At 36.6% G+C, this 27,082-nt stretch overlaps 4 protein-coding genes across 9 annotated transcripts; 2 read left to right on the top strand and 2 right to left on the bottom strand.

Annotated features, from left to right (window-relative positions):
* Positions 1-188: 188 nt before the first annotated feature.
* On the bottom strand, positions 189-7,229 carry LOC140790792 (serine/arginine-rich splicing factor SR30-like). Of its 4 annotated transcripts, XR_012109445.1 has the most exons (16): positions 7,158-7,228; positions 6,855-6,946; positions 5,021-5,086; positions 4,691-4,765; positions 4,496-4,604; positions 4,352-4,398; positions 4,217-4,274; positions 3,320-3,369; positions 3,055-3,111; positions 2,850-2,965; positions 2,676-2,780; positions 1,306-1,394; positions 1,053-1,219; positions 684-717; positions 526-612; positions 189-441 (listed from the first exon to the last, which is right to left on the bottom strand). XR_012109445.1 is itself a non-coding variant. In XM_073141055.1 (14 exons), exons 2-14 carry the CDS (start codon positions 6,939-6,941, stop codon positions 427-429), a joined length of 906 nt encoding a protein of 301 aa, XP_072997156.1. In that variant the 5' UTR covers positions 6,942-6,946; positions 7,158-7,229; the 3' UTR covers positions 189-426. The 4 variants fall into 4 exon arrangements, 1 of the variants encoding a protein (XP_072997156.1); XR_012109444.1 differs by having other exon boundaries at positions 684-1,219; XR_012109446.1 differs by lacking the exon at positions 1,053-1,219.
* Positions 7,230-8,961: 1,732 nt separating this feature from the next.
* LOC140791405 (uncharacterized) lies at positions 8,962-9,838 on the bottom strand. Its single transcript, XM_073141962.1, has one exon. The coding sequence runs from the start codon at positions 9,691-9,693 to the stop codon at positions 9,325-9,327; it is 369 nt and encodes a 122-aa protein (XP_072998063.1). The 5' UTR covers positions 9,694-9,838; the 3' UTR covers positions 8,962-9,324.
* Positions 9,839-11,820: 1,982 nt separating this feature from the next.
* LOC140791404 (mitochondrial zinc maintenance protein 1, mitochondrial) lies at positions 11,821-13,670 on the top strand. Its single transcript, XM_073141961.1, has 2 exons — positions 11,821-12,204; positions 13,292-13,670. Exons 1-2 carry the CDS (start codon positions 11,961-11,963, stop codon positions 13,366-13,368), a joined length of 321 nt encoding a protein of 106 aa, XP_072998062.1. The 5' UTR covers positions 11,821-11,960; the 3' UTR covers positions 13,369-13,670.
* Positions 13,671-17,145: 3,475 nt separating this feature from the next.
* LOC140790599 (putative E3 ubiquitin-protein ligase LIN-1) lies at positions 17,146-26,672 on the top strand. Of its 3 annotated transcripts, none has more exons than XM_073140739.1 (17): positions 17,146-17,972; positions 18,506-18,572; positions 18,834-19,097; positions 19,652-19,713; positions 19,858-20,994; positions 21,714-21,855; positions 22,090-22,335; positions 22,448-22,745; positions 23,213-23,334; positions 24,424-24,543; positions 24,906-25,037; positions 25,115-25,255; positions 25,499-25,609; positions 25,736-25,879; positions 25,963-26,088; positions 26,185-26,301; positions 26,393-26,672. In XM_073140739.1, exons 1-17 carry the CDS (start codon positions 17,281-17,283, stop codon positions 26,408-26,410), a joined length of 3,939 nt encoding a protein of 1,312 aa, XP_072996840.1. In that variant the 5' UTR covers positions 17,146-17,280; the 3' UTR covers positions 26,411-26,672. The 3 variants fall into 3 exon arrangements, with proteins under 3 accessions (XP_072996840.1, XP_072996839.1, XP_072996838.1); XM_073140738.1 differs by having other exon boundaries at positions 18,834-19,118; positions 25,115-25,237; XM_073140737.1 differs by having other exon boundaries at positions 18,834-19,118.
* The last annotated feature ends 410 nt before the right edge of the window (positions 26,673-27,082 follow it).

The following is a 27,082-nucleotide window of genomic DNA, read 5'->3' as shown; positions in this document are numbered from 1 at the left end:
CCAACTTCAAGGGAAAGTTCCAACTTTGGAAAGCATATCATCGTAACTTTGGACTTAAAAAGTGCAAGCACCCTCTAATTCCAGATATAATGCTACGGGAAAAAAAATTTCTCATACTTTCCACAATCTCATAAAGATAGTGGCTGGGTAAAAATTAATTAATGAAAGAAGCATTATAAGACTCCAAATGTCTAACGTCATTCATTGATCATATAACATGATAACCAAACATAGTACTTAGCAGTACCTAGAAAAGTTAAATAAGCATTCTGCCACCGAGTTAAGTTACATCATTATCCCAACTTCAATCTGATATAGCTAATCATAAACAGAAGTTACTGCAACTGCAGAGTAAAAGAAATAGCCGATAAATTTCAACATTAGTGATCCGGGCAATCTGGGACATCTTGGATGAGAGTGCCAGCTTCATTCAGATTTCGCCTGTAAAAGTGCGATGTGTTAGAAAGAAGCAACAAAATTTTGTAGCACTAGAACAGCTAAACTACTAGGAATGTATGCTTTTACAGCAGGCGAACGAGAGAGCGATGGACTCCTGCTCCTGCTAGGGCTTCTTTTCCTGGGGCTTGGACTTGCTGATTTGCCAGGAGGAGGCTGCATAACAAAAGTTAGTTGAACAAAAGAATTTGGAACAATTAAGTTGCCGGCCAAAAGATGCAACTTACAGAAGCATTAGGGGATTTGGATCTCGACCGTGATCTGCAAAAAGTTCCAGAAACAACCGAATTCAATATCCAGAACGCTGCTTTAACAGCTTGATCCAAAAGCCTCGACGCCTCTTCCACGTCAGAGTAACCATATGTAAAGAGAAAAGAACTCAAGAATCTTCAGAAGCAATTATTTCTTAATTATGAATCATGCGTAGAAGTTCCAACCAAAGTAAAGGTAGGTAGGTAGGTAGGTGGGTGGGCAAATAAATCTTGACTCCAAAACAACTGGCATTTTGATGTTATAGAGCCAAGGCCTAGGGGACAAAGAAATTAATTCTTTTAAGAACTTAGAGAGGCCGAGCAAGAGTAATATTTTGATTGTACCACCAGTAAAGACATCCTGAATCCTTAGCGCAACTCCTATATTGTAGTGATGTTGGAGAAGAAATGGCAATACTTGTTATTACCACTGAATTGATGTGCCTCACTCCATTTAGTTCATGACAATCCAGCTCTACTATTGAAACCATCCTTTCTGCCCCCAGTGAGCTCTGACGGTTATCAATACAGCCAATAAGGTAAAGAAATTAAGATGCTTTTTAGGTTTCCAGAGCTGCTCATCTATGAATCAGCATACCTCAGACAACCAAAGAGCTGTATGCAAATGGACCAAATCCCATCATCAAGATCCTAATATGCACCCCATATCGCCGCATAAGCCCAAATCTAACAAACAAACAAGGGAATCTTCAAAAACACAAGATGATAACTAGACAGCTTAGCACGTTCTAATTATCCTCCAACACTCGGACGAAAGCAATCTGGATGCAAGCATACAAACTTGCAGAGAAACCACAGCCACCTATGACTACAAGTAGGCATCATCAAGACACATCCAACAAGAAACCAGTCCAATCCCAAAAACGAGAATAAATTTTGCACTTGCAGAACCAAAAACTGAAAAATAGAAGTGGCACAACCAGAAGGGTGAAAGATCTAAAAACAAATCAATTTCTGAATGCCAAAAAAACCAACGGCATTCAATTTTACTAGTGACTGAAAAAAAACAAATTAAATGAAAATTTCTGACCAGGGATGAAAAAAAGCAAGTAATTAACAAAGTATCAACAGCTAATGTACAGGCAATTGTACATTTTGACCAAAAAAGCAGTGGTTAACTAAGTTATAATAGCCATATGTATATAACAAGTTGCCTTTAAATTGGAATCATGTGGAACAAAGAAAAAGCCGGACTACACAATTTTTTTACAAATTACTCCGAATTCAAATAAGGTATACCCATCAAGAGCGAGCCCTTTCACACTAATACACATCCACAGCTTGCTTCATGTACACATTGATCAGAAGATTTGTAAGATATAAATCTTTGGTCTCCAAGATACAGCACTTATCAAAGAAATGGTGTCCAACTCTTGGTCATTAGTGATCTTCTAATATTTGTACAAAATGTTTAGGATGTTTTAAAGATTGGAAGTGTCTAGTCAGTCCAAAATGACTACAGACTACCTACGAGGAAAATTATTAGCAGACAAATGTAAGTCCATTGTTAAGCTAAGGTAAAAATACTATATACCACTGATAGCAGCTTTTCCAAACCCAAATTAATTTATATAGGTTCTTTAGCAGTCAAGGAAGTAAGTGGGACTCAGATTGAATAATCATGAGTATTTCAGCATATTCAACATTGATTCTTTCCTTCTCTAATTTTTTTCCAAATGCAACATCATTTTAGAATAAATTACCTTTGCCTCCTAATATGGTTCTCTATCCAAAAAATCTAAACAAATCTAACTGAACTTAACAATGCATGTTATTTATTAAAATTCTTCATATCCTAAAAACTGCTCACTAGGAAACAAGAAAGAATGGGTACAAAACATTACTTTCCAATCAGAAACAGGAAATAGCATGAAACTTAATCATTTACCATATCTCATTGACTACAGAAAGTAACACTGCTTGGAACTAGTTTAATGCAAACTATACCTTGACAAAGAGCGTCCTTTTGACCCTGAACGTGGATGGGGTGAAGCAGATCTTGATCGAGATCGTGATAAGGAACGGCGTGCCGGCTTTGCCTTCGGAGACTTACTGCAGAACACATTCAAATCACATTAAAAGTTCATCCACTTGTAACAAGGAGAAAATTTTCCACCAGACCTTGGGCTCTTGCTCCTGCTGTAGCTGCGACTGCGGCTTGGGCTTCGGCTTTTTGAGTAGGATCGGCTACGGCTTCTGCTCCTGGATAGGCTTCGCTTGGAATCATACTCCTTCACCTACAACATAGTAATAGATACCGCCTAAGAATGTTCCAGAACTTACACATGCTACAGAAGTGAACTATAATAAAAAAAAATTATCATACCCTTATGTATGCCCGGGAAAACGCATTCCGGAATTCTGAGTCATCGAGCTTCCTAATCTGCAAAGAAGGATAACAATCACTACAAGAGGCACTACCGAACACCAACAATGGTAGAAGTAAAACTAAAAAAAGATATTATCTTTGTTAGTCATATAAGTCATAATAGGTCATAAGTGGAGCGCAAACTCCAGAGAGTGAACGGTTCAGAGAAAGAGTAGATCTGCAACTACTTTAAAGCATAGGCAGAAAAGAAAAATCAACCCACCGCATACTTCATATCATCATAGTTTGTATAGTCTACAATACCTGTAGTACCTGTAGAACCATTTGATAAACCATTACTAACATGGTAAAAACTAAAAAGTATAACAACAGGTTAAACATGAAAGATTACAAGTAGTTACAAAGAAAAACCAAAACAGCATGTCCCAACAATATCAAAGAAAAAGCAATATATCCAAGCCTTATCCCATTAAGATGAAATCATCAAGAATAGTTTGGCATGCAAATCATAGAAACTTCAAATGCAACTATAAAGACTCTAAAAGCAAAAGTACTCAATTTAAAGGAAGCTCTAAGAGAAAAACTCAATTTAACTAGAAATCTCTACAATTCAAAGGTATTGAACTGCAATTCATGCAGCTCAATGTGTCTCCCTTCAAGGGACCTATGTTAAAACTTAAAAGTACCAATAATGGACCCTATTGTCTACCAGCAAACCAACCTTCAGGTTTTATATGATATTGACTTCATTCCAGTAAAGTTAACCTCTTTGCCACGCCATCCTCAATTAGTATTCAGAAATGCCCAAACCAAATTAAAGTCTAAAACACAATTTAAAATAGAACAACTAAGAATCCCAATCACCATATCTGAGGATATAGAAATTCCAAATCCCTAACCCTTTTCTCCCCCAGTCACAACTGGCTAAAGCTAAAATTCTATCCAAATGTGTTTTAAAACCTCCTGAAAGTGAGCAGCAGATAAAACTATCCCAAAAGAGAATTGGTACATTAATGATTTATTTCAATCCTTGCACAACAAGAATGATGAACAACCACCAAATGTGTGATCCACAAATAGCTCTCAAGTTCAAATACTTCAACAAGTATCAAAATGAGAAAATAAGCAAAGAATTTATAAAAAGTTTACTGCAGCTGACCTCCACCCTCACGGAACACTTCAGAGAAACAAACATCACCAGCTTTCCGCATGTGGTCCTAAAGATATGAATATTAAAATTAGCAAATAAAAAATATATATATTGTAAGCATGAACTTATGAACACGGAACAGACCTTTAGGTCTTGCCATGAAGCAGAAGAAGGTAGACCAGACACTAGAACTGCATGGGTCAACACAAAAGAAAAAAGAATATAAACCAGCACCACATACATGAAAAAAAAAAGAATTGGTGTAATCAAATTTAACAAATAACATACCACGATATTCGGAGCGCCTAGAGACACCACCGCGACGTCCCCCACTGCTGTAGCTGCTATGGCGATCGTAGGATGAAGACTGGCCCCTTCCGCCATGCGCAAGTTCCACCTGCATATAAATGTAGAAGTTTAGGAAAGAAAATAAAATTGTAAACCAAATGCTTAAGATATATGACACAATGTATTTGTGCCTACTCGTAATCTGTGGCCATCAAAATTATATCCATCACGACCACGTATAGCATCTTCAGCATCACGAGCATCTTCAAACTGCAATAGTCAAAATAGACATATCCAATAAACAAGATGCAACTATCAACATACAAGATCCATATATTCAAACATTTCAAAAGCAAGTAGAACTGCTAATATATAAACTCACTTACTACAGTAGTATACTAATGCTCTGGTTCTATAATAGCATATGGAATCCAAAACAAGTGATAAAATTGCCAACTACAAGAACATGGCTTCTTCATAGAGTCTCAATTTAAGGATCACATGTGTTTCCGAAGATAGCATTACCTCGACAAATGCATAACCAGGTGGCCTCGGAGGAATCTTCAAATCAATATCAACAATTGGTCCATACTGCATATCCACATTCAATAAACTTTGAGTTACATATGCAAATAGAAGAAAGAGTGATTATGATATTATTTAACTCTTTTTGACACATAAATGGCCTACTGCTTGAAGATTTATGCTACGGGAAAATAAATCTTGTATACGTAGATCATTAGAAAGAACGGTTTTCTATACAAGTTCACAACATCCTCCCACAAGAAAAAATTATATCCCCCTCCCCCACTATATATTATAGTTCACCTAAGCAGTCTTGGCATCTAAATTTACACAGTTGCCATGTTCCTAAGTGCATCTCCTGCCTTGGTTGCCTACCACCTACAAACTTTTAGAATCTTGCTAATAGAATTCCAACATCCAGTGTTACAGTATATTATCAAATATTAACAAAAACATCAAACATTACTAAATTTGCAAATAAGGAAAATAAATAATAAGGATCCCCTCAAGATATAGAACAAAATCATTCCATAGAGCTCTTAAAAAATGTGCATAAAAGAACAAAATACATCAACTTGGCATGCCCTATCAAGTCCACATTAAATACTAGAATTCTCACTCATGACCTTTATAGGGAAATATAGCAACTGGCAAGTACAATACAGAGCACCACGAGAGCAATGAGCTCTTAGGAATAGTTTTCTTTAAATGAAAGCAGCACAAAATACTATGAAACATGCACTGAACTGGGAAAAGGAATTATACTTGGGTATATTCCATCGGCAAAAGAAAAGCTATCATCATATAGGACTAGCCAAATTCCTATTAAATATTTATCCTATATATCACAATCAGTTCTTACTTCTTAGGTAGGAAAGAAAAAGGAAGCCAGAATCAGTCATTACAAATTTAAAACAATATGTAGGAGATGAATCTAACTTTGTTTCATTATATTTGTTCTTTTTGACAGAAAGCAATATGTACAAGCAGGGTAAAAGCGACTAAAGTCTGCAACAGAATAAATTATTTGGGAAAAAAGACAGAGAATACAGACAGTTAACATAATTATTATATGAAATATCAAGTTTAAACATAATTCAACAAATTTTAATGCTCCACATGTGCCGATGGAGTATATCTCATCCAGACTGTAGATATCTTTAACCTAGAATCAGTCACTAAAAATCTGGCAAGAGATTAATATAAGATTGTTTTTTCCTCTCATTGAAATATATTTGTATTCAATTACCATAAATCTCCAGATAAGGAGCTACAATACAACCCCTTCCACGAAAACCAATTAGATGTGTTAATGCACACACATTAGGTGTCAAAGACATTGATTCATCAACCAATCTGTTCTACATATGACCAATTCCACCATCAAATATTCAATTTCTATATACAAAAGTTTTCATTAAAAACATCAGCAACCACAGATACATCTCTCCTAAAGAGCACCAATAAGGCAATACCTAACATTATCAACAGTTGGCAATTCCAAGAGGTCGTCCTAACAAAGAAGATAATCTTTACTAGGCAGGACCACCATAAATCTTCATGGAGCAAAAGAAGTAGTCCAAACATTGAATATATCACATTCTAGAATGCAAATCTTTCACATAAGCAAGTCTCTAGAGTGTCGTCAGTAAAAGGAGATGGTGTTGATCACTTCTTGGGCCAAGAAGTAACTCCAGATATTTCAATCCTATTAAATCTAAATAGGGTCGAACAGTTACGCGGCGCAATTAAGAAGATGATAATTTTTCTCTCAATATCCAACTCCTCAAATATGAAATAACAATTAAAAAAAGTACATTGTTCAAGAACGGACCTTGTAAAACAGATCCTCGACCTCTCTCTCACGAATGTCTCCAGGGAGGTTACCCACGTAAAGTGTTCGGCTCGAGCGCCTACTCATATTTCCTGCAATCCCAAAATTAAAAAGAAAAAGAAAAAAAGAAGAAGAACCAAATAAAGAAACTTCAGGGTAGGATCACCAAGATAGATCTCTTCGTCAGAACACCATTAAAAAGAAGCAAGATCGAGTCTTTATGGGAGAAGCCCTAAGTTTTAGAAAAAGGAAGAGGCAAAAAAAGATCGAGAGATTAGGGCGTCGTTGTTGAGAGAGACCAACCTAGGAGACGAACTCGACGGCGGATTTCTCAAAAGAGTCGTCTGGTTCGAAGGTTAGGGGATGGGCCTTTTGGATCAACTCGGGTGAGGAGAAGGGTATATAAAGACCTCGGCTGCTTTAAGATTCGCGTACGTCATCTGGACTGTTGAATTCGGGTTAGGGTTTCAAATACAGTGCGGCCCAATTAAGAGCCCACGTAAGCTAACTAGGATTTCTTATTGGGCCAGCACTCGGCCCAGCCCATAGCTCCACTAACCCTCTGAGATGGTGCGTAACAACACTATAAATAGTTCCAGGTCTTCTTCGCTGGCGGAGTGGCTCTTCCTCACCGCCTCTTTAGCTGCTTCCTAATTCTAATATTGAGCCTTTTTTTTTAACTTTTTTTAATTTTCGTTAATTATCGCCGAATCAACATAATATAATATGCATGTCTATAAGTATCTAATTGTAATGTCTTAATATTTGCTATAGTAAAGTATAAAAATATAAGACAATTCTAAGACATTAAACATCAAAATAATATACTAAATTTAGTTCACATTCTATTCAATTAAAAATCAACTTTAATATTATGTGTTGAATATTATTAGATGTTGAATTATATTATAAAATATTTAATCATTAATATCAATTTTAATAAATATATTTAATCATATTATATATTAAATAATATTTATATTTGACTACTATTATATTTTTAATAAAATATATTATTTATAAAATAATTTAAAAATAAAATACTATAATGTAAGTTTTATTAGGATTTTTTTCCTTGCAATGTTGTTTTTTACTATTATAATTAATTATTGAGCTTATGTTAAAAAATCATCGTTCTATCTCTCTTAATATGTATACCAGGCTATCTATAATGTATTAATGAATAACTATTTGGAAAATTTTCATCTCAATTTATTTATTTTGATCATTTATGAGTCTGAAGGCTAAATTTGGGCTAGATAAAGAGCTAACTCTCTATAGATATATAGACTTAGGTTCCACCGAACTTTTAGCTACCTAGTTTAGGCTTCAAGCTATATATGCGTCACTGAACAATTGCTCCAAATTAAACGCCGCTGAGATCTACTCTAAGTCATTATATTATTAAACTGTTTATCAAAGCTAACCGTATTGTCGAACCATCAACTGAATCGAACTAAGCCGCTAAACCATCAACATTAATAATTAAATAATTTCTTCAAAATATTATTTAGAGTAAAAATTAAACCCACGACCTCCTTGGTCATGCGCAAAATACCTACCCATCTACTAAAGTTGTTGTATTTTGTAATTTATTTCACAACCACCCTAGATAAATATTTAGTTATCTGGGAAATTAAGTATATTATATTTTACCGGCAAGCATTGGATTCTTTCTCGGGGTAGATCCATAAGGCGGTCATGAAGGGGGGGGCAGATCCACGTGTTACAAGCAGGCGCCGTACCTCATGCCCGGGATTGCCACACCAACCAATAGCTAAAGTAAAAACATTTAGCCGGTTTGTCAACCAATGGTGAGCAGGCAGGTGTCACGCTAACAGCGATTTCCAGCCATCAGAGCTGCACGAGCTTATCTAGCTTTGCTCTCTTAGAAAATGTTACAATATTACGACTATTTTGTAACTTATAATTAACCAGTAATTCAGGATAAATAAAGTACCTCAAATATGATATTTTCTAGCAAGCATCCTCACAGTAGGTAAAAAGTCGTTGGTAGAGGGTATAAGTTGCGAATAATTAAAAGGACAGGGTTCCAAACGTCGTCAACCAAACAAAAGCTACCGAAATTATTATTAACAGACTAAAATGACCAAAAAGTACCAGAATTATACTTTAAGAAATTAAAACGACTTCGAAGCACGAGAGAGTCAGAACAGACATAATTGATTGCTAGTTCCTACCTTTCAATGGGCCCACCGGCATGTACAAACTACGACAAAAAAGAAGAAGAAATTACAAAAAGGCATCAGATTAAGTCACTAAACGAAAAAGACGAGATGCCCCTGCTTGCTCCCATCACTTCCGAGTTCCCACCAAACACGGAAAAGAGGGGTACCTCGGTAATTTCAAAACTGTGGCTCCTTCGAAATGACGAAGACATCCTCGCATCTCGTACCATGGGGAAGGGCAAAAAGGGAATCTGCCGCATCCTCCCCTCCCTGGCTTGTTGTTACTCGTCGTCGTCGCCGCCGCCGCCGAAGAGGGAGATGCGGTTATAGAGGAGGAAGAGTATGAGGAGGAGCGCGAGGGCGACGCCGACGGGGGATCCGCCGACGCGGTGGATGGAGTCCGGCGATCCTCCGAGGGAGAAGATGCCGGAGAGGGCGGTGCCCCGATCCGAGGAGAGGAAGCGGATCGCGAGCACGAGGATGAGCGGGAGGAGGAGGAGGCCGACGGGGCTCAGGATCTCCGAGATCGCATCGGTGATCGCCTCGCCGCCGTCGCCGATCAAGAAAGGGACAGCGACGACGACGCCGATCACGACAGCGAGAAGGATCCCGTGAGGTGCGGCTCCTCGGCCTTCTTCCATCATCGCCATCGTATGCTTTCTCGTCTCTTCGCTTCTCTGTTCTCTTTTCCTCGTATTTGGAATTGAGTGAGACTTGACTCTTTGAGAGAGAAGAGGGTCGTAGGGGGGAGATCGTGAGGGTATAAGTGGGAAAAGAGAGTCGTGGAGAGTGGAGGGAGAAATACTATGCAGCTTTAGTTATAGGAATTTAGTACATTTAGTAGTTGGCAGCACTTGACTGGGCGATTAGAAACTTAGTTTCATATTTGTAGGAAATTCCTGCGATAGGAGAGGTAGGGAAATAGGTGGGGTTTTGCCTCGTACGTTGCATCGGGAGTTTGAACTTTGAACTTCGAATAGAAAGTCGTGCGAATGGGTAGTTTGGTGAATGGTAAAGGAGTAATAAAGTTGGAGATGAGGAAGAGCATACTAAAGATCGAGATGTCATAAGAAATGACATTGGAAGTACCCAAAGCAATACTCGATTACCTATGCGTTCTTTCGGCCTTCGGTAGTCGGAAAAGTGGGAAAAGAAGGGAACAATGGAGTTCAATATTTAGGAAAATTTCTACTCTTTCTAAATCAAACTTTATATTTTTATTAAATATGAGTAGAAAATACTTTTAATTAGATTTACGCTAAGACCATTTATATCATAATTTTTTTATTAATTAACCTTTTTAAAAATAACTAAAATGTTCTTACTTTCTTTTTCTCTTTTCTCTCTTTTAGAGCACAATCAAATAAGTATTAGATCGTCGTTCCCTAGTCGGGGCTTCATCAAACTTCACCCTCCTTGTACTCAAAATTTTCGGTAACATCCACTCCCTGGTCGGAGCTACTACTTTGCTATCCACATCTCTTGCCTAGTGGTTGGCAATGATGGCACACCTTCTTCATTTCGATTGAGCCACATCGAATTCTACTAGTACAGTCTTTGGCGACCTCCTCAGTATTTCTGCGCTATACCAAGATGACTTCTACAACGTCTTCGGTGGTCCGTTGCTCACTCTCTTTCATCGATGATTCTCCATCAAAATCCAAATCCCTTCCTGTGGCATCATTGTACGAAAGAGGTCTTTTGCTCGATAGTGATGCTGATCAAAGATGGTAGCAAAGGTCGGTGGATCTTGCTAGAGTTCTAGATTCCAAAGAGGGAGGTGGGGATGATAAAGAGTAGGGATGGCTTTTATGACCATGATATATTCAAATCAGACCGTGGAGGAGTTAGGATAGAGGTTGGGTTTGTATTAGGTTGAATTGGATGGGTTGTATTAGGTTAAATTGGATTTAGTTTGATTGAGTTAGTATAAGTCTGGTAAATATGACTTAGCTAAGGATATTTTTATAATATTTTTAGTATAGTTAACTTAACCTAGTGTTTTAGTTAAATTTAACTAACAAGACTAATATCTTGGTATTTTCTACACATGATTAATAAAAATATAAGACTTAATTTATAAATAATAAAAATAGATAGCGTAAAATATAAATACATTTAAAGACAGTGTTAAATACAAATTTACCTCAATATTATGAGACAAGAATTGGGACGTGATAGTAGGTGCATGTGTAGACCTTAGGATATGACATGATAATAGGGCCATATGTGTCGATGAAATTTCAAAATAAGCGAGAAAAAATATTATGAATAAATTAGAGGGATAATTATACTTTGATTTTTTAAACTATTTCACTTAACTTTCTAAACCTTTTTTTTATGACAGATAGACTAACTATTGACAATTTCTCAAACACTTATTTCATTAGATTTTTATTATTTTTCTATCTATAAGTTGTTAGGTGTAAGCCACATGATTAGCCATATGATATGTTTATCCATATATTTTGGAGGTTAGAAAAGAAAGAAAATTTAGTTTATTATTAAAATATCTTTACCTTCTCAAAGAAAATTTAGTTGATTAACTCTGACTAATGATCACGTATATGATTGATAACTAGCTAGCAATATACAAAATTTGCATATCAGCAAGATAAGAGCATCATTAACGCGAGGGAGGTCCAGAAAATTAGAGACACCCCTGAGAAGGTTAGAGAATGAATCTAAATGCATTGTTGGGTGGATAAAGAATTGAAGATGGATGGCTTAAGAATGCTACGTTTTGTAACCTTTGGTCTTTTTAATGGCAAAATTAGTATAACACCAATAGGTGTAGCGCATTTATGCAAGGAATAGTATCCAAAGGAATAAGCCCATTTATCTAAACCTGGGCCGACTGGAATTGCGAGAAAAGGGGGGGCTTTGGAGTCGCTCCGTTTTGGCGAGACGAGTCGAGATGGCGGCGGTTGCGGAGGCGCTGGGGGCGTACCGGGCGCTGCTGCGGGCGACGCGTAGGACGTTTGCTGGCGACGCGATGATGATGACGGAGTCAGCGAAGGAGATCCGGCGGCGGTTCGAGGAGAACCGCCACGTGGCGGCGGCGGAGGAGGTGAGGAGGCTCGTCGACGAGGCGCGCGAGGCCTCCCACTTCATCTCCCACATGATCGTCCAAGCCCAGCGCAGTGACTCCGGTGGATTCGGTAAGATATTTCACGGAAAGATCTCTATTTTTCTTATGGCAGTTGATACATTACGAGTAAAATTTTCCGTTTTCCTCCGATTGAAGAAAGTATAGGCTCTGGAATTAGGGCTTTAAGCTGGCTAAGGTGCCAATTGTATATTCGAATTGAGATATCACATTAATCCATAATAGTCGGACGAAATAAAGTAGAGAGCCTCTAGAGAGTAATTCAAGAGACAAACACACGGAGAAATGGATTTGATCCTCATCGAACAATGCCTGTGTCTAATGGCACTTCTCTAGTGTCACTTCTCTTCTTCTTCTTTTGTACAACTCTTCTTTGTACATGCCTAAATTCTCTCCCTATCTATATTGAGTGATTTGAACTATGGACTCTATTACAATTTCTCCATTGGGCTAACCAAAACTTACAAGGAAGACCAACCACAACTACTTCTTTCCCTCTTGGAAGTTTATCACTAATTTCCAAAGGACATGTCATGCGAAGGGAGCTTACTCTAGACTAGTATAACTTATATGCCTGAATTTCTACATTGACAACTAACAACTTATATACAACGTGGTAAATGAAGAACCTGGAGACTTCATTATCTCAGTAACAAACTTGAAATTGGTCATGATCCATAATTGGAGAATGGAGATTTTTTTTTGGATAAATATTAGAAAGAAAGGAAGAGAAGTTTTAAATAGTAAATATCTTTTTGCGCTCTACCTTTGGAACAAGGTTAGTTGCAAAGGAATAGCTATAATAGGTCGCATTGTAGCCTAATGGTCTAATAATTATATATGATACAATTCATTACGCTTCATATTTAGTCTTTTACTGTCTTGTGTCAATGGCAGGTATCACTACCTGTTCACATGGTAGAAAATTATTATCTTTTGACCTTCTATTGGTTTGGTTTCTCTTTAGTATTTTTAGTGTCCTGTGTCAATTGTAGGTAGGAAAGCCAGTTTACATGGTAGAATATTATTGTCTGTTGACCTTCCATTGATTTGATTCTTAGGTCAAACCTCGTTTCTTTATCCTGGCTCTGCAGTTATTGAATGTTCTTTTCTCTAATTGCCTATATTTACAATTGCAGTTGTAAAGCCTAGTAAAGAACATGCTGGAGCAACATTGGAGATTCCGTCAGAAGAGGCTCTCTCTAAATCAACCTAGGTAGTTTTCAGAAGCAAAAAGTTCTCTTTGAAATCAACATAAGAAGTTTTCAGTAGCAATAAGGTGAAAGGTGATTGATTTTCTATTATTGCTGGTCAAACATGCAGATATTAGTTAATGGGTTCTGTTCTAGAGCTATGGTCAACTAACTGCAGTGCCAGGCAGTTGTATTCTTTTGTATTCCAACACTTCATCTGTGCTGTTTTTCAAGCAGAACTTTTAGTGTATGACATTTTGGGATTTGGCCCATGTGGGCTTGTTGCCCTCTTACTCCTCTCTATGATACTCGTGAATCTTCATTATCTTGAGATATCAGAAAAAACAGGTTTAGATATAGTTCCTGATTGTCAGGTAATTATCATGGAACCCACAGAATTTTGTTAAAACATGATAATAGGATATATTTACATCTATTTTGTAATTCTTTCTATCTATGTATTCGTGTTGGTACAAGTAGGAAGTGCCTAATATTATCTAATAAATCTTTCAAGAGTCTCAGTAGATTCTAAGATTCCTCATCTAATGCTACGTGATTTAGAATAAACAAGATATATGCAGGATTTGAATAGCACATGCATAATAGGTTTTTCTTCATATGCTATCTATTTATTTCTGACCAGTTAGACATGGATTCTTCTTCATCATCTATACTCCCTTCAGATAGTTAATGGGGACCTAACAATGCTTCTCCAGTTTTAACATTTTTGTGGTGCTTTCACCTTCTTACAACAGCATCTTTTCTTTGATCAATTATAGGGAATCCAATAAGGTGTGGCATTATGAATTGCAACAAATGTCACGCATTAATGAGCTCAGATACAATGGCAAAGATGTCGTCTAGGAACTCAGCTAGTGGTAGCTTTATTGATTAATCGAGAAACAGAAGATGTAACTTGAATCAATGGTGTACTTGAGACTGGGTGATAGGAGAAACCATGAACCCCAGAAGCAAACTGTAGTCATTAGAAACTTGCTTCAGGAAAATTCTAAGTTTTTAATTAATTAATTAATTAATTAATTTTTATTCTTTTGAGTGTTTTCTTCCTTTTAATAAATGCTTGACATACTTTGATCCCAGAGTCCTGATGCCAACTTTTCCGGAACTTTTGTTTGATCAGTACAAAGAAAAACAATATTCTGAAGTTATATTTTAGAGAAAGGTTGAGAAATTTTGAAGAATGAACACTCAGATGGATTTTATTGAAAATTTAATACTATGACTAGCAAAGTCACTTTCAGTATGGACCAATATGGATGATTGCCTTAGTTCAAGGGCATCATTGTTTAATGTGACAGTAAAACTTGTCATCTTATATATATCTGGTGTTGATGGCAGTTGTGTGTTTCACAGAAGCATTACAAGGTTAAATTCTTGTTTCCTCGGTGTAAAAAGTATCAGTGGAATAATTAGTACTATGAATTCTCCATTATATCAGAGCATAGTTCATCTTCTGTTACTAAACTTGTCTTCATTTGGGTAATAATGCTCATCTAATGCATATGCAGCATCCAATCAAATGCTTTACTGATATAACAAAGTTTCTGATTTGTACTCTACTGCCAACTTGTTCTCCTCTAGTCAAAAAGTGATTATGTTCGATATGGTCTATAATCCAGACATAACTTTTCTATATCCATTATTGGATTCTTCACAGGTTGGAATTTTATGGCTCTAGTGTCGCAAAGTGGACTGCTATCATTGAATAATCTCTTGATGTTTACTGTGTTAAAGTGTTAATAAGTTAGCAGTAACACAGGCATCCTTGTCATCCCATCACATTTCCAGGTTGTTGTGAACCACCTTTTTGGATCATAAGGGACAAACCAATTTTTTATTAAAAAGATTGAGAGCCATTCATAAATACTTCCAAGATTGGGACCAAATGGACAGGTTGTGCTCCACTCTCTCTTTGACAAAAGCATAAGCCAACAAATAGCAAAAGAATTCTACCCTTCTAGGAGTATTGGTAAAGGAATTTAAGGGAGGTTTACAATATTGGCTAAGTGATTGTTTTAAGTACTCTGTCAATATTCTTTAGCTTAATGCTATGCATCTGAGAGGATAAGGATGTACTATGAAGAATAAAATCCAAATCTATCACAAATCATTTGACCATTGAGGCATTTTATTATCTTTGATCTCCAAAACTTCCACAAATCCATCAATCCACAGGATTCTGCCAAGAAAAATGTTAAAAAGTGGGTAATTACAGTCTCAGAGAGGATTTATGGACTAATGGCTTTAAATAGGTGATATTAACCTTTTCACTTTCTCTCAAAATATTAAACAGATTAGTAACATAACTACATAATAGCCAATCTAATGGAAGAGGGAAGCAAGGATATGACAGACTAGTGCATAAAATAAGCTAGTAGTTTGGCACATGACATAAAAGGCACCTTGCCCCTTAAATTGAATATAAAAAAAGTGGGAAGAATGTAGAAGAAACAGTTCGTTAAAAGATCGCCTTCTAAACTAGTGCATTGCCCCATCATTCTAAAGGCTACAAGAGTATTTTTTTTTGACTAACCTATGTCTCTGCCTTAAATTTTTTTAAGAGTCTAGTACTCTTATATATAAAATTAGGTATGTTTTAAAATTGTTGTCTCATATTTTTAAATACTGAGTATATATGAAAATTTTAAATCATACTCAAAAAGTTACCAAGTCTGAAATTTTTTTCTATCATATAAAATTATTAATCGGTTTAGCGATTTCCATAGAAATCGTTGATTAGAAAACTAATTTATATGAAAAAAAAATTCTTGAAAATTTTGACAAATATTTTGAGTAATTAGGAAAATTTCATGAGTCTCTTTATATATATATAAGTTTTGAAATGTACGAGACCAGTAAAAAAATTTGGGAAGGAACTATTATGTGGAAGAAACAGTTCATTAAAAGATCACCTTGTAAACTAGTACATTGTCCCATCATTAAAAAGGCCACAAAAAGTTAAGAGTTTTTGACTAATCTAAGTCTGCCTTCAATTTTTTATGAGTCTAGTAATCATTAAAATTTATACATGAAAATTAGATATGTTTTAAAATTGCTGTCGGTCACATTTATAAATACTGAGTCAGCAGTTTATATAGAAATTTTAAATCATACTCAATTTTTTCTTTCATATAGAATTATTTTTTGATTAAATAGTTTCTATAGAAATCGTTGATTGGAGAAGTAATTTATATGGAAAAAAATTTCTCGTCAAATTTGGCAAATATTTTGAGTGCTTTGTATATATATAAGTTTTGAAATGTACCCAGACCAGTAAAAAAATTTGGAAAAAAAACTCTTAAATGCTATGCCCAAATATTAGCCTGTCATGAACTGGTAAAGTAATTGCCTTCTTCCTCTTTGCTCTTCCCAATGCGAGGCTAAGTTTCAAACGTAACTGTTTTTTTTATTTTTCAAATAACAATTAACACACACATATATAAAATATTAATTTGATTTTTTTTTTCAAAATAAAAAAAAACATAGGATAAAGTACAATTTGCTCCCATTATGCTTTGGATCTAGAAATCTTGACCACATAACTCTAATTTATGTGGAATAATATTAGTGTTGAGAATATTGTTATTATTATTATTATTATTATTATTATTATTATTGAGGAGGGGGATGTTTTGGTGATGCATGTTTGCCATGTTTCCTTGTTGTGGCGGGAAGAAGGCAAAGGTTAGCAACGGTCACATTATTCGTCTTGTAGTCGCGTAGCCATGGAGATGGACCCTCACCCTTTCTTGTTCTTTTCCCCCGCTACACTCACGAGCGAACGTTCCATCCCATGTCCTTTTTCTCCTCTCTTCCTCTTCCTCTTCCTCTTCCTCTTCCTCTTCCCCTTCCCATTCCCCTTATCTCCTCTTTGATCTCCCTAACTTCCATTCTCTCTCGATTGCATCCTCATCATGGCTCTCGTCTCCACCTCTCCACCATCCTCCTGCCTCGACCAAAGACTAGGCCTCGACGCCATCCGCGCGCTCGTCTCGATCGTAAACCACCACATCCACCGCCTCCTCGCCGACCCGGTTGCGCGAAGATCCCTCCACCTCAAATGCCGCGCAGATCTCGCTGCGTCGAACCACGGCTTCTTCGAATTCTCCGAGCAGTCGGTGCTGTCCAACCTGTACTGGGGCGTCGAGAGCATCGAGGCTGCGATCGAGTCCGATTCCGAGGAGGACCGGACCTCCCGCCTCGTCAACTCGGAGAAGATGCTGCAGATGCCGGCGATGCTGGAGGAAGACGGGAGCACCGCCGGGATCGCGAACCGGTACATCGTTTGCTGCTCCTACTTCTACCTCGCGCTGGTTAGGAAGCTGCGAGGAGATCAATGGCAGATGACGATGCATTTCCTGCAGTCGGCTTCAATCTTTCCCCGTCTGGTCCGAGGAGAGCTCGCGCCGGAGTTAATGGAGAGACTCTTCGGCTCTCCGAGAAGCAGAGGAAACGAGGAAGCGATGGAAGGAGAGGCAAAGAAGAAGGGGTTGAGGTACAAGGCCTGGTTGATGTATTACCAGGTAGTCTCATATGGTGAAACTCCTCCATGGAATAAAGATTGCAGCTTCCTCCATAATTCTGATACCGAATCATGCAATCATCTGTAAGTAAATTCTTATATTTGAGACTGAGATTTAGGTAAATAGGTAGGTAGGTAGGCATAAGCATAATACCTAAATTTATTCATCTCATAATTAATTCATAACTAGTAAGATTAGAACCAAATCAGAAGCAACATAGATTAGTTGCAGAAGATTAGAATTACAGTGAAAATGACACCACCTACCTACCTGTTAGCTTTCTACCTGCCAAGCAGAAAAGTTCAAAGAAAGATTCCTTTTATTTTAAAGTTCTTTATGTTTCTGAAACTGCCAAAATATTAAAGCATGCCACAGTGTTAAGATTCTTATATCACCAGAACCCCCCCAATTAACACACTTTGCTTGGATTACAGTCAATAAGCAGCCCAATTAGCCCAATTACCATCAAGCAAAGTTGCATTGTTAGAATAGTTGCTCTGACATAATCAGCACAGCGCATAGACATTACTTGGAAAATCACTGAAATATGACTTAAAATAGCTTGTTCTCCATGAACTTTTTTATTATCTCACATTTGATCGCGGTCCATGAACAGGTTTAAACACATTACAGAATCTGGAGTTGGGAACTCTCTCTTATCTGGCTCATCACATTTTCAGCCTGTAAGTACCGGATGTTTTACTCATGAAATTCTGAATCATTGTCGCCACAAGTTCATTGTCAAAATCTGAACAATTGTCCATGAAACCAAAAAAATGGATAAGTGACACCAATTTATATAGTGACAACTGACAAGTAGAAATAGCCAGTGTTCTGCTGTTTTATAGAACATAGCGAGCTAGTCTCTGTGTTAAAATTTATCCAGAATTGTTGAGAGAATCTTCAATCTTATGACTTGCATCATATGTTTCATATTTATGCAGGATAGAATAACCTGTTCAGTTGGCAACGAGAGAAGAATAGAAGAAAAGAGTAAAGCATCCACATCCAACTTAGAGGGAAGTGAAGGTGTCGCTCCTCTAAAAACTGAACAATCTCTTCTTAAAATTTTGGATGAAGATTTTCCAGAAGAAAACAAGGCCATTTTCGACATACGATGTCTCCAAGATATGCTTGAAGAGTCCCAATCTGATTCACCAGTTTCCTGCTATTCACATGTTGGTTCTATGGAAGAAAGCGATTCAGAGGTAACACAGAAACCCTGGCAGGTATCCATTTTTTACGAAAGCAATATGATTATTCAGACCTCTGAATATTGAAACACACCCTTTGGAGAAAAATCCTTTTTTGCATGCGTATAACTGTGTGCTGATAAGATAGGTATTTCTTTTTCAACTGACATTCATTGTAAACCCTTTCCTGCATAATGTTGGTCAGCTCATGGGGGAGTTGAAAACAACAAAGGTGGAAACTGATGGGAACTAAGCACATATAATTTTCTTATGCTTTAGTTGATCCTAATTTAATCCATGGAACTAATCTTAATAGGTGTAATAAACATGTTTGCAATCTTATGATTTTGTCTATAAGAAATCTAAATTGCATGAAAAATCGAAGTAATACTATGTATGCGGCCTGCTGAATTCCAGACTCAGTGCCGACTTACCTTACCATGCAAAACAACATACTTTGCTTCCTCAATCTCTAAAGTGGAACCTAATCTGAAATATAAGAGGAAGTGGAGGAAACTATAGAAGCAGTCATCTAAACCACTCTAATGGTTTTACTTTCCTTGAACCAGGTAAGGATACACAATGAAGAAAGTTCAGCAAAGGTTATTATATCATCTAAACTTAATGACAGGTACAACATGAAAGCTATAAATACTTACATACTTCTAAACGTAGCCAATTCTGAGCTTAAGCTATTATGCTATTGGATTTCTCTACCAACATTCAAGTAACTGGAATCTAGGAACAGTCTAACCTTGTGTACACCTGATTGCAGATCCGCATCTCCTCCTGAATCTCATCTAGTTCATGTGGATGCCTGTGAAGCGAATGGAACCCATATGTCATCTAGCAGATCACATGGCTCACTTAACAATTTTAGGTATTCAATCTTAGATTTTATAGATGGAGAGCAATACCCTTCCTCCAAGCATTATCTCAAAGATGAGAGACCCCCAGAAAGTTCACCAAGGCATGACTTAAGATGCTTTAGCAGTTTTTCATCGAAATTTCTCAAAAAGTATAACTTCTCAGAAATAATTTCTCGCGGAAGTTTTGCAAGAAAAATAATAAAATTTTCAAATAGTGAAAAGGACTGGAGTGATAGAAGTTCAAATTTTGGAAAAGATAGTCAAATTGAACTTCTGGAAAGATTTGGAAAAGCAGTATCAACTCTTTGCTTTCCGGAACATCCAGGAAAATGCGAAGATGCTGGCTTTGAAGTTACAACAACTACATGGGAGTTGCTAAATGACAGAACAGAGGTGAAATACAGCTTCGTGAAACAAGATATCCTTGATCAATTGTTAGACAAAATTTCGACCTCCAAAACAGAGAAAGTTATAAGAGCATCTGTGTCTACATTACTGCTTCTGATATCAGAAGATAGAACTATTTTAGAAGATATCAAAAGAAAGGATTTACATCTATATGGTTTGGCCGGTGCACTCAAAAGAAATGTGCATGAAGCTGCCATCCTTATCTATTTGCTAGATCCTTCACCTTCAGAGATGAAAAGTTTAGAACTGCTACCAGCACTACTGGAGGTTGCTTGCAACTCAACTGATCAGAAGGGAGCAATATCATTACCATTAACACCTACATCTGCATCAATAGCGATGATTGAAGTTCTAGTAACAGCATTTGATTATGTAACAAACAATATGCATTTGGCAGCAATTAGCTCTCCCCAAATTCTCTCTAAACTTGTAAACATTGCAATGAACAAGAACTTGGAAGAAGGTGTGGCCTTGGCAGCTATTCTAGTTAGGTGCATGCGGCTCAATGGAAATTGCAGAAAGTTTTTATCACAAGTTACTCCAGTGGATCCATTTCTCCATCTTCTGAGAAGTAACAAGAGATGTGCCAAGTTCGCTGCACTTGAATATTTCCATGAGATTCTTCGCATGCCCAGGTATGATGTACAGTTTTTTAAATGCCATTTTTACGTAATCCAATAATTTTATGTCCTAGTGTCCTACTTATCAAATGTCATAAGCCTTAATTAGTAATTCTATCAACGGGTTGTGCCATTATACTTTGCTGAGAGTACAACCTATCTAAGTAAATTGTTCATTTTTTATTTTCTTTTAAAAAAGAGGGGATACACTTTTTTGTCACCTAAAAACATGAGATAGTTGGAGCAAAGAACAGCACAAAACCATATAGATAATTATAAAATAGTTTTGTTTTCAAATATTAAACTAGTAAACATGTAAAGGAATGTAAAATGCTCGCCGAAAGACTTTTTTTTTTTTACTTATTTTATTCGATAATTCTTTGCTGATATGAAAAAAAATAGGATTTCATTTCGTCACTATTTTGAAAAAAATTCAAGTCTAGCATTAAAGTTTTACTAAGCATAGCCCTGCAGATGAAAGAGACTTACTTTTATATGTAACATTTTAGAAGAAACCAAAATAGCAGCGATCCACCATAAAACCACCAAGGAACATAGAAACTTGATACTTGATACTTGATAAGTATCTATGGTTTGAATAAATAATTTCTTTTTCCAGTCCCACCAATGGCAATAGCAATATGAAGTAGATCATATGCCTACAATCATGTCTCAGATTGGTGGTGCTTCTTTATGACAATCATACCTGCTCAATTTTAGCACTCATGCTTCAGGTCCTCAGCCATTCATCTCCTACATCAGATAAGAAAGCAAGGAAGCATAAGCGTTATGCATACACTGACAGCCTGCATTCAGCAAGCAGATGCTGAGCATCGACTTTTGGCAGCAAGTCTTCTGCTCCAGTTGGACATGCTGGTATAGTTTCCTGAAGGGCAGTTCAATTTTTGTTACTTAAAAGTAATATATAATACAAGTTGATAAACCAATTCAGAAGCTTGTCACGGCTATGGTTTATTATCAAAATTATCCCATGTCAATATCCAATCATATTGAAATTCTGACTCTATGGTTGAAAGAAAGATATTATGCTACGTGATTAGAACACTGTTAGAAGTACATCTGACATTGCTGGCACATATGAATTTACAGGAAAATTCAAATGGCAAAAGCCTATTTAGAGAAGAGGCAATTGAAGTCCTATTGGAATCAGTAGCATCTGAAGAAAATTGCAGCATACAGGCACTAGGTGCATTCATTCTTTCCAATCTTGGGGGAACTTATTCTTGGATGGGAGAATCGTATACAGCTGCCTTTCTGGTTAAGAAAACAGGTTTAACATCAATATCTCATAGAAATATGATCAGAAATGTTGAGTGGCTTGATCCTTGCCTTCAGGTAACAATCAAGCACAATCTACTAGATTTAAACTCAATATTTCGTTCCTTGATTGCTTAACTTTAAATAGAATAAACAAGTAAAAGTAATGCAAAAGAAACTAATCATGCAGGATTCTGAAACAAACAAATGGAGTTCTAAAACTGCAAGACGCATCATCAAAATTGGGAGTCCTGTCTTTCATGCTTTGGTGAAGGGAATTCAAAGCAAGAATAAGAGTGTTTCACGTGACTGCCTCATCTGTATTGCATGGCTTGGAAATGAGATGGCTGTGATGGGTTTAAATAGCCTAAGACATTCTGCTGCTGAGATTTTACTAAGTGACATAGCACGCTTTCTCCATCCAGGATCACAACTTGACGAGAGGATTCTGGCATGCCTTTGTGTGTACAATTTCACTTGTGGTAGAGGTACTGCAGATATCCTAAAGATTAATGATTAGTAGATAAGGGAAGAAACATATCAGCTGAAGCCTTAGAAGATAGAAATGCTAGATCATTATGCCAGACATAACACTAAAGTATATAGGGCTGTAGCACATCTCAGATGGAACTCTAGTTCCCTTTCTCTCAAAGGTTATTTCACTGGAACGGCAAAATCTAAAAGGCAAATTTTCTTTTTGAATCTTCTTCCCCCTTTGAATTTCTCAAAAAGAGAAGTCATCAACTGCCACATTGAATATTATCTCCATTTCTTTAATCAACTTTTGCTAAATTCTCTGGCTAGTCAGATAACTTTAACTATAAGAGAATAGCTCCAGATAAGTTAGGGTCAGCTGACTGACACCCTTGGAGTTTCATCAAGTAAGAATGTATAGAAGTTCTGCTTCTTCCATGTCATTTAATGGCCTTCGGCTATTTTCCTTTTCAATATGCAGGCAAGCAGAAGTTAATGAGCTTTTCAGATGGTTTACGAGAATCTCTGAGACGCCTTTCAGCTATCACATGGATGGCTGAGGAACTACTTAAAGTAACAGATTATTTCCTTCATACTAAGCCGGTGAGTTCAGCTAAAAGCTTCTCTTTATTAAGAATGAACTATTGAATAGACAGCATCTCTGTTGGGCTTAATGTGCTGCTGATTAGCACTTTCTTTGGTTTTCTTTGCTAAGAAAACCATTCATTCCTGATTTCCTGATCCAAGAAAAGCTAATGAACATGCTAAAGACCATTGGGTTAGATATTTCTTGTATGCTTATCCTAATTGGCTGTTGCTAGATTCCAAAATTCCAACAAGCATATCTATTTTACATTCACTAGAGATCTTACTATCCACAGATTAATCTTAAACTTGAGATTCTTGATCACATAATTGAAAATAAGAAGAATTGCTACATTTTTTTTTCTGTTGACAAAATGCAAAGAAGAATAAGTACTTGAAGATCTATTTTAATCATTTGGAATTTACTAAGAATCAATAATCACTATATATGGTTGCGTAAATGTTAAATAATGATTTGGACCAATTATAGGAAATTATTTCCACTCTTAGAAATCAAACAATTTCCCTATCACTAAATCTTGAAATATTTGTGGCCAAAAGTATCTACTTTTAACTATTTACTTGTTAAAGGATAGCACAATCATCAACTAACTGATAACCAGCTACTGGCAGTGTCCAAAGTTAGTAAAATAAGGAGACAATCTAAGCAGCTCTAAGCATTTTTAGCCCCTAAATAAGAATATAATAGAATAATCAGGCTATGTAGTTCTATCAGTACCTGTTTGCTTTTCAAACTTTTGATTATGTGTCATATTCATAAACATTATATAAATACTCAAAGAATCATGGCTTTGATATCATGGTATTTAGTTTCTTTACAAGCACCAGCAGGATACTGTCTTTTCCAATTCTCTGTAAGATCTGTCTCGAAGGGAGCATCAACTCCTGGAAATGTTCATCATATTCATGTATTTTAAATTTTTAAGATGAACTTTCGAAGCATTATTACACATCTACTAAAATTAGTACCAGCAAATTTTACTGATGAACGATTCTTGTTCAATCACGTGGCAATTTTTTTTTATCAGTTCCAATGAAAAATCACAGACCCCCTAATTCAGGTCATCTAATTAATGGTATACGCAGCGTGTCTCCTGTGTACATACACAAATTCTGGAAGTCGGTCAATCTGGCAATGGAGCTGCAACTGCTATTACCTTCTATAAAGGAGAGCTTTATGCTGGTTATGCAGATGGAACAATTAAGGCAAGCATATGTTTAAGATATTTTCTTATATAGAAAATAATTTCCAATCATGCTAAAGCTCACATATATCTTACCATCGTACTTATTTTGATCATATTATGTGATTAGTAGCAGAGACAATCTAACTGCTAAGAAATATTTATGCAAAGCACCAAACAGATATCAATAATCAAACCTTCCAAGATAAGAAATATTTATGCAAGAATTTGACCCAAAGAATGCACTTCTCGTCCCCTGCATCAAGTGCTACTATTGCATGTAAATACAAAATAAGAATACTCCATCTGCCATGATATGTCTCAGATCCGAAAATGAAATATTCCAAAGAACAAATGTTTTGATCCTCAGATGTTTCTATTTAGGCATGGGATATTAAAGGGCAAAGAGCCATGCTTGCAAGGGAAGTCAAAGGGCACAAAAGGGCTATTACTTGCTTTGCACTTTTTGAACCAGGGGACAACCTTCTAAGTGGATCATCAGACAAAACTATCCGGGTAAAAATACTACCAAATGTATTGCCAGCCTAAGAATTGGAATTTAGAGAAGTAATAATATACAGTCTATTTTGCAGGTCTGGAAGATGGCACAAAAGAAACTAGAGTGCATTGAAGAGATACAGATGAAGGAGCCAGTTCAAAAATTAGGCACTTGTGGTGACAAAATCATTGCAATAATGAAAAACCGAGCATTGACAGTAAGAACTAAGAACCAAGTACTATTCTTGACACAATTTCAAGTATGAAATTATTAAGTTATTAAATCCTAGATTCCAAAGGTTCAAGCTTTAGGGTACTATTAAAAAAGAACTTCAAAGACATCTCTTGTCCATGTGCAACCTATCATTGATCAGCCTTTAGAAACATAAAACTAACTCTTGTCGATGTTCTTTTACAAAAACTCTGACAATTAAGATCATGAAATAAGACATGACACCATGCCATAAACATTTTTTCAGGTGTCTCATTCATCAAGAAACATTCAACGTATTTGCAAGAGTAAACATATTAAGTGCCTATCTGTGGACAAAGGGAAATTTTACCTTGGTTGCACAGATTCCAGTGTACAGGTTAGTTTCCACACTTCACATTGTCTCACCTCCAGCTTGCCCAAAAATGGTTATTACTACAATCATGTTGAAATTGTTCTCTGAGAATTCCTTCTTTTTTTTGACAAAAACTGAGAATTCCTTCAGGAGGTAGATGTAATAGACGGCACGAAGACAGAGATTAAGGCAGCCACAAGGAGTTGGATGCAGAAGCAGTCGATAAATTCGATTATGGTTCACAAGGATTGGGTCTACTGTGCAGGTTCTGCTGTTGAAGGATCTAGTTCAAAGGTATATCTTAAGCTTCACATGCCCAGACAAAAAAAAAGGTTAACTACAATTTGTTAGTGTCTAAATTGATAAGGAAAATTCAGGACTGGAGAAAAAGGCAAGGACCTTCAATTACAATCGCAATGCCAAGAGGCACAAATGTGCAGGCAATGACGGTGGTGGAGGACTTTATATACTTGAAGTGCAACAGAACTCCAAGTATAATTCAGGTAACTTTAAAGACTTCAAATCACTTGAAATTTTGTTATGTACAGTTTTATGCATAAATATATTGACTTCAATCTGTTGATTTTTTTTCCCTATAGATCTGGTTGAGAGAAAAGCAGCAGAAGGTAGGGAGATTATCGGCAGGCAGCAAGGTTACAAGCCTCCTAGCAGCAAATGATATTATATTTTGCGGTACTGAATCTGGGTTGGTCAAGGTGCGTAAACTAGATCATGTAGCATTGTAATAACAAATCACTCCACATTTTTCATTCCTTCGCTAATTCTAACCACTATAACAAATGGCAGGCCTGGATTCCTCTGTAAAGACATGCAATAAACCACGAGAACTAGACTTTGTAAATGATCCACAACTGTTAGGCAGAAAGAACGTACAAAAGATAGAATATTTGTAAGTTTTCTCACTTTTAAGCTCAGCTTAGAATAACCCCTGAGCTACAACAAGGAAAAAAGTTGTATTGTACTTTGGTATCATTGTACAGAATGCAATGTTCTTGAAAATAATGTATATGTTCCTTTGCCACCATTTTTCTAAAGGTGTATCAAGTTGAAACTTCAAGGCTTCAAATTGGCTGAACTTTTCTCAGTTCTCACTTCTTAGGAATCTTATGTTCTAAGTTCTAACTTTGTTGACATTAAATGCAAGAAATTAAATGTAAGCGTAGATATAATTCAAATAGATCATGAGATTATAGAAGAAAGAAATCACCGGTACAAGAAGCATCGGAGATTGGCTCGGGGTTGAGGAGGAGATGGGCGTTTACCCTAGCCATCACTGAATCAAAGTCGGCGCTGATATTGGCATGGCTGACAACGTCTTATACTTCGTCAGGTGGCCTTCCTTTACCAGAAAGATGGATTTGGTCTGCACTCGGCTAAATTGAAGGAGTTGATTTCAGTGTATCAAAAGGGAGGTTTTGTGCAATACAACTAAAATTCTAGGTGATCTGGTGACGACATGATAAATATAAGCCTTTT

Source organism: Typha latifolia, chromosome 6 (assembly GCF_019914945.1).
Source record: "Typha latifolia isolate L0001 chromosome 6, TyphaL0001v2, whole genome shotgun sequence".
NCBI lineage: Eukaryota > Viridiplantae > Streptophyta > Magnoliopsida > Poales > Typhaceae > Typha > Typha latifolia.
The sequence above is the reverse complement of the archived record's forward strand: the minus strand, read 5'-3'. Positions and strand labels throughout refer to the sequence as shown.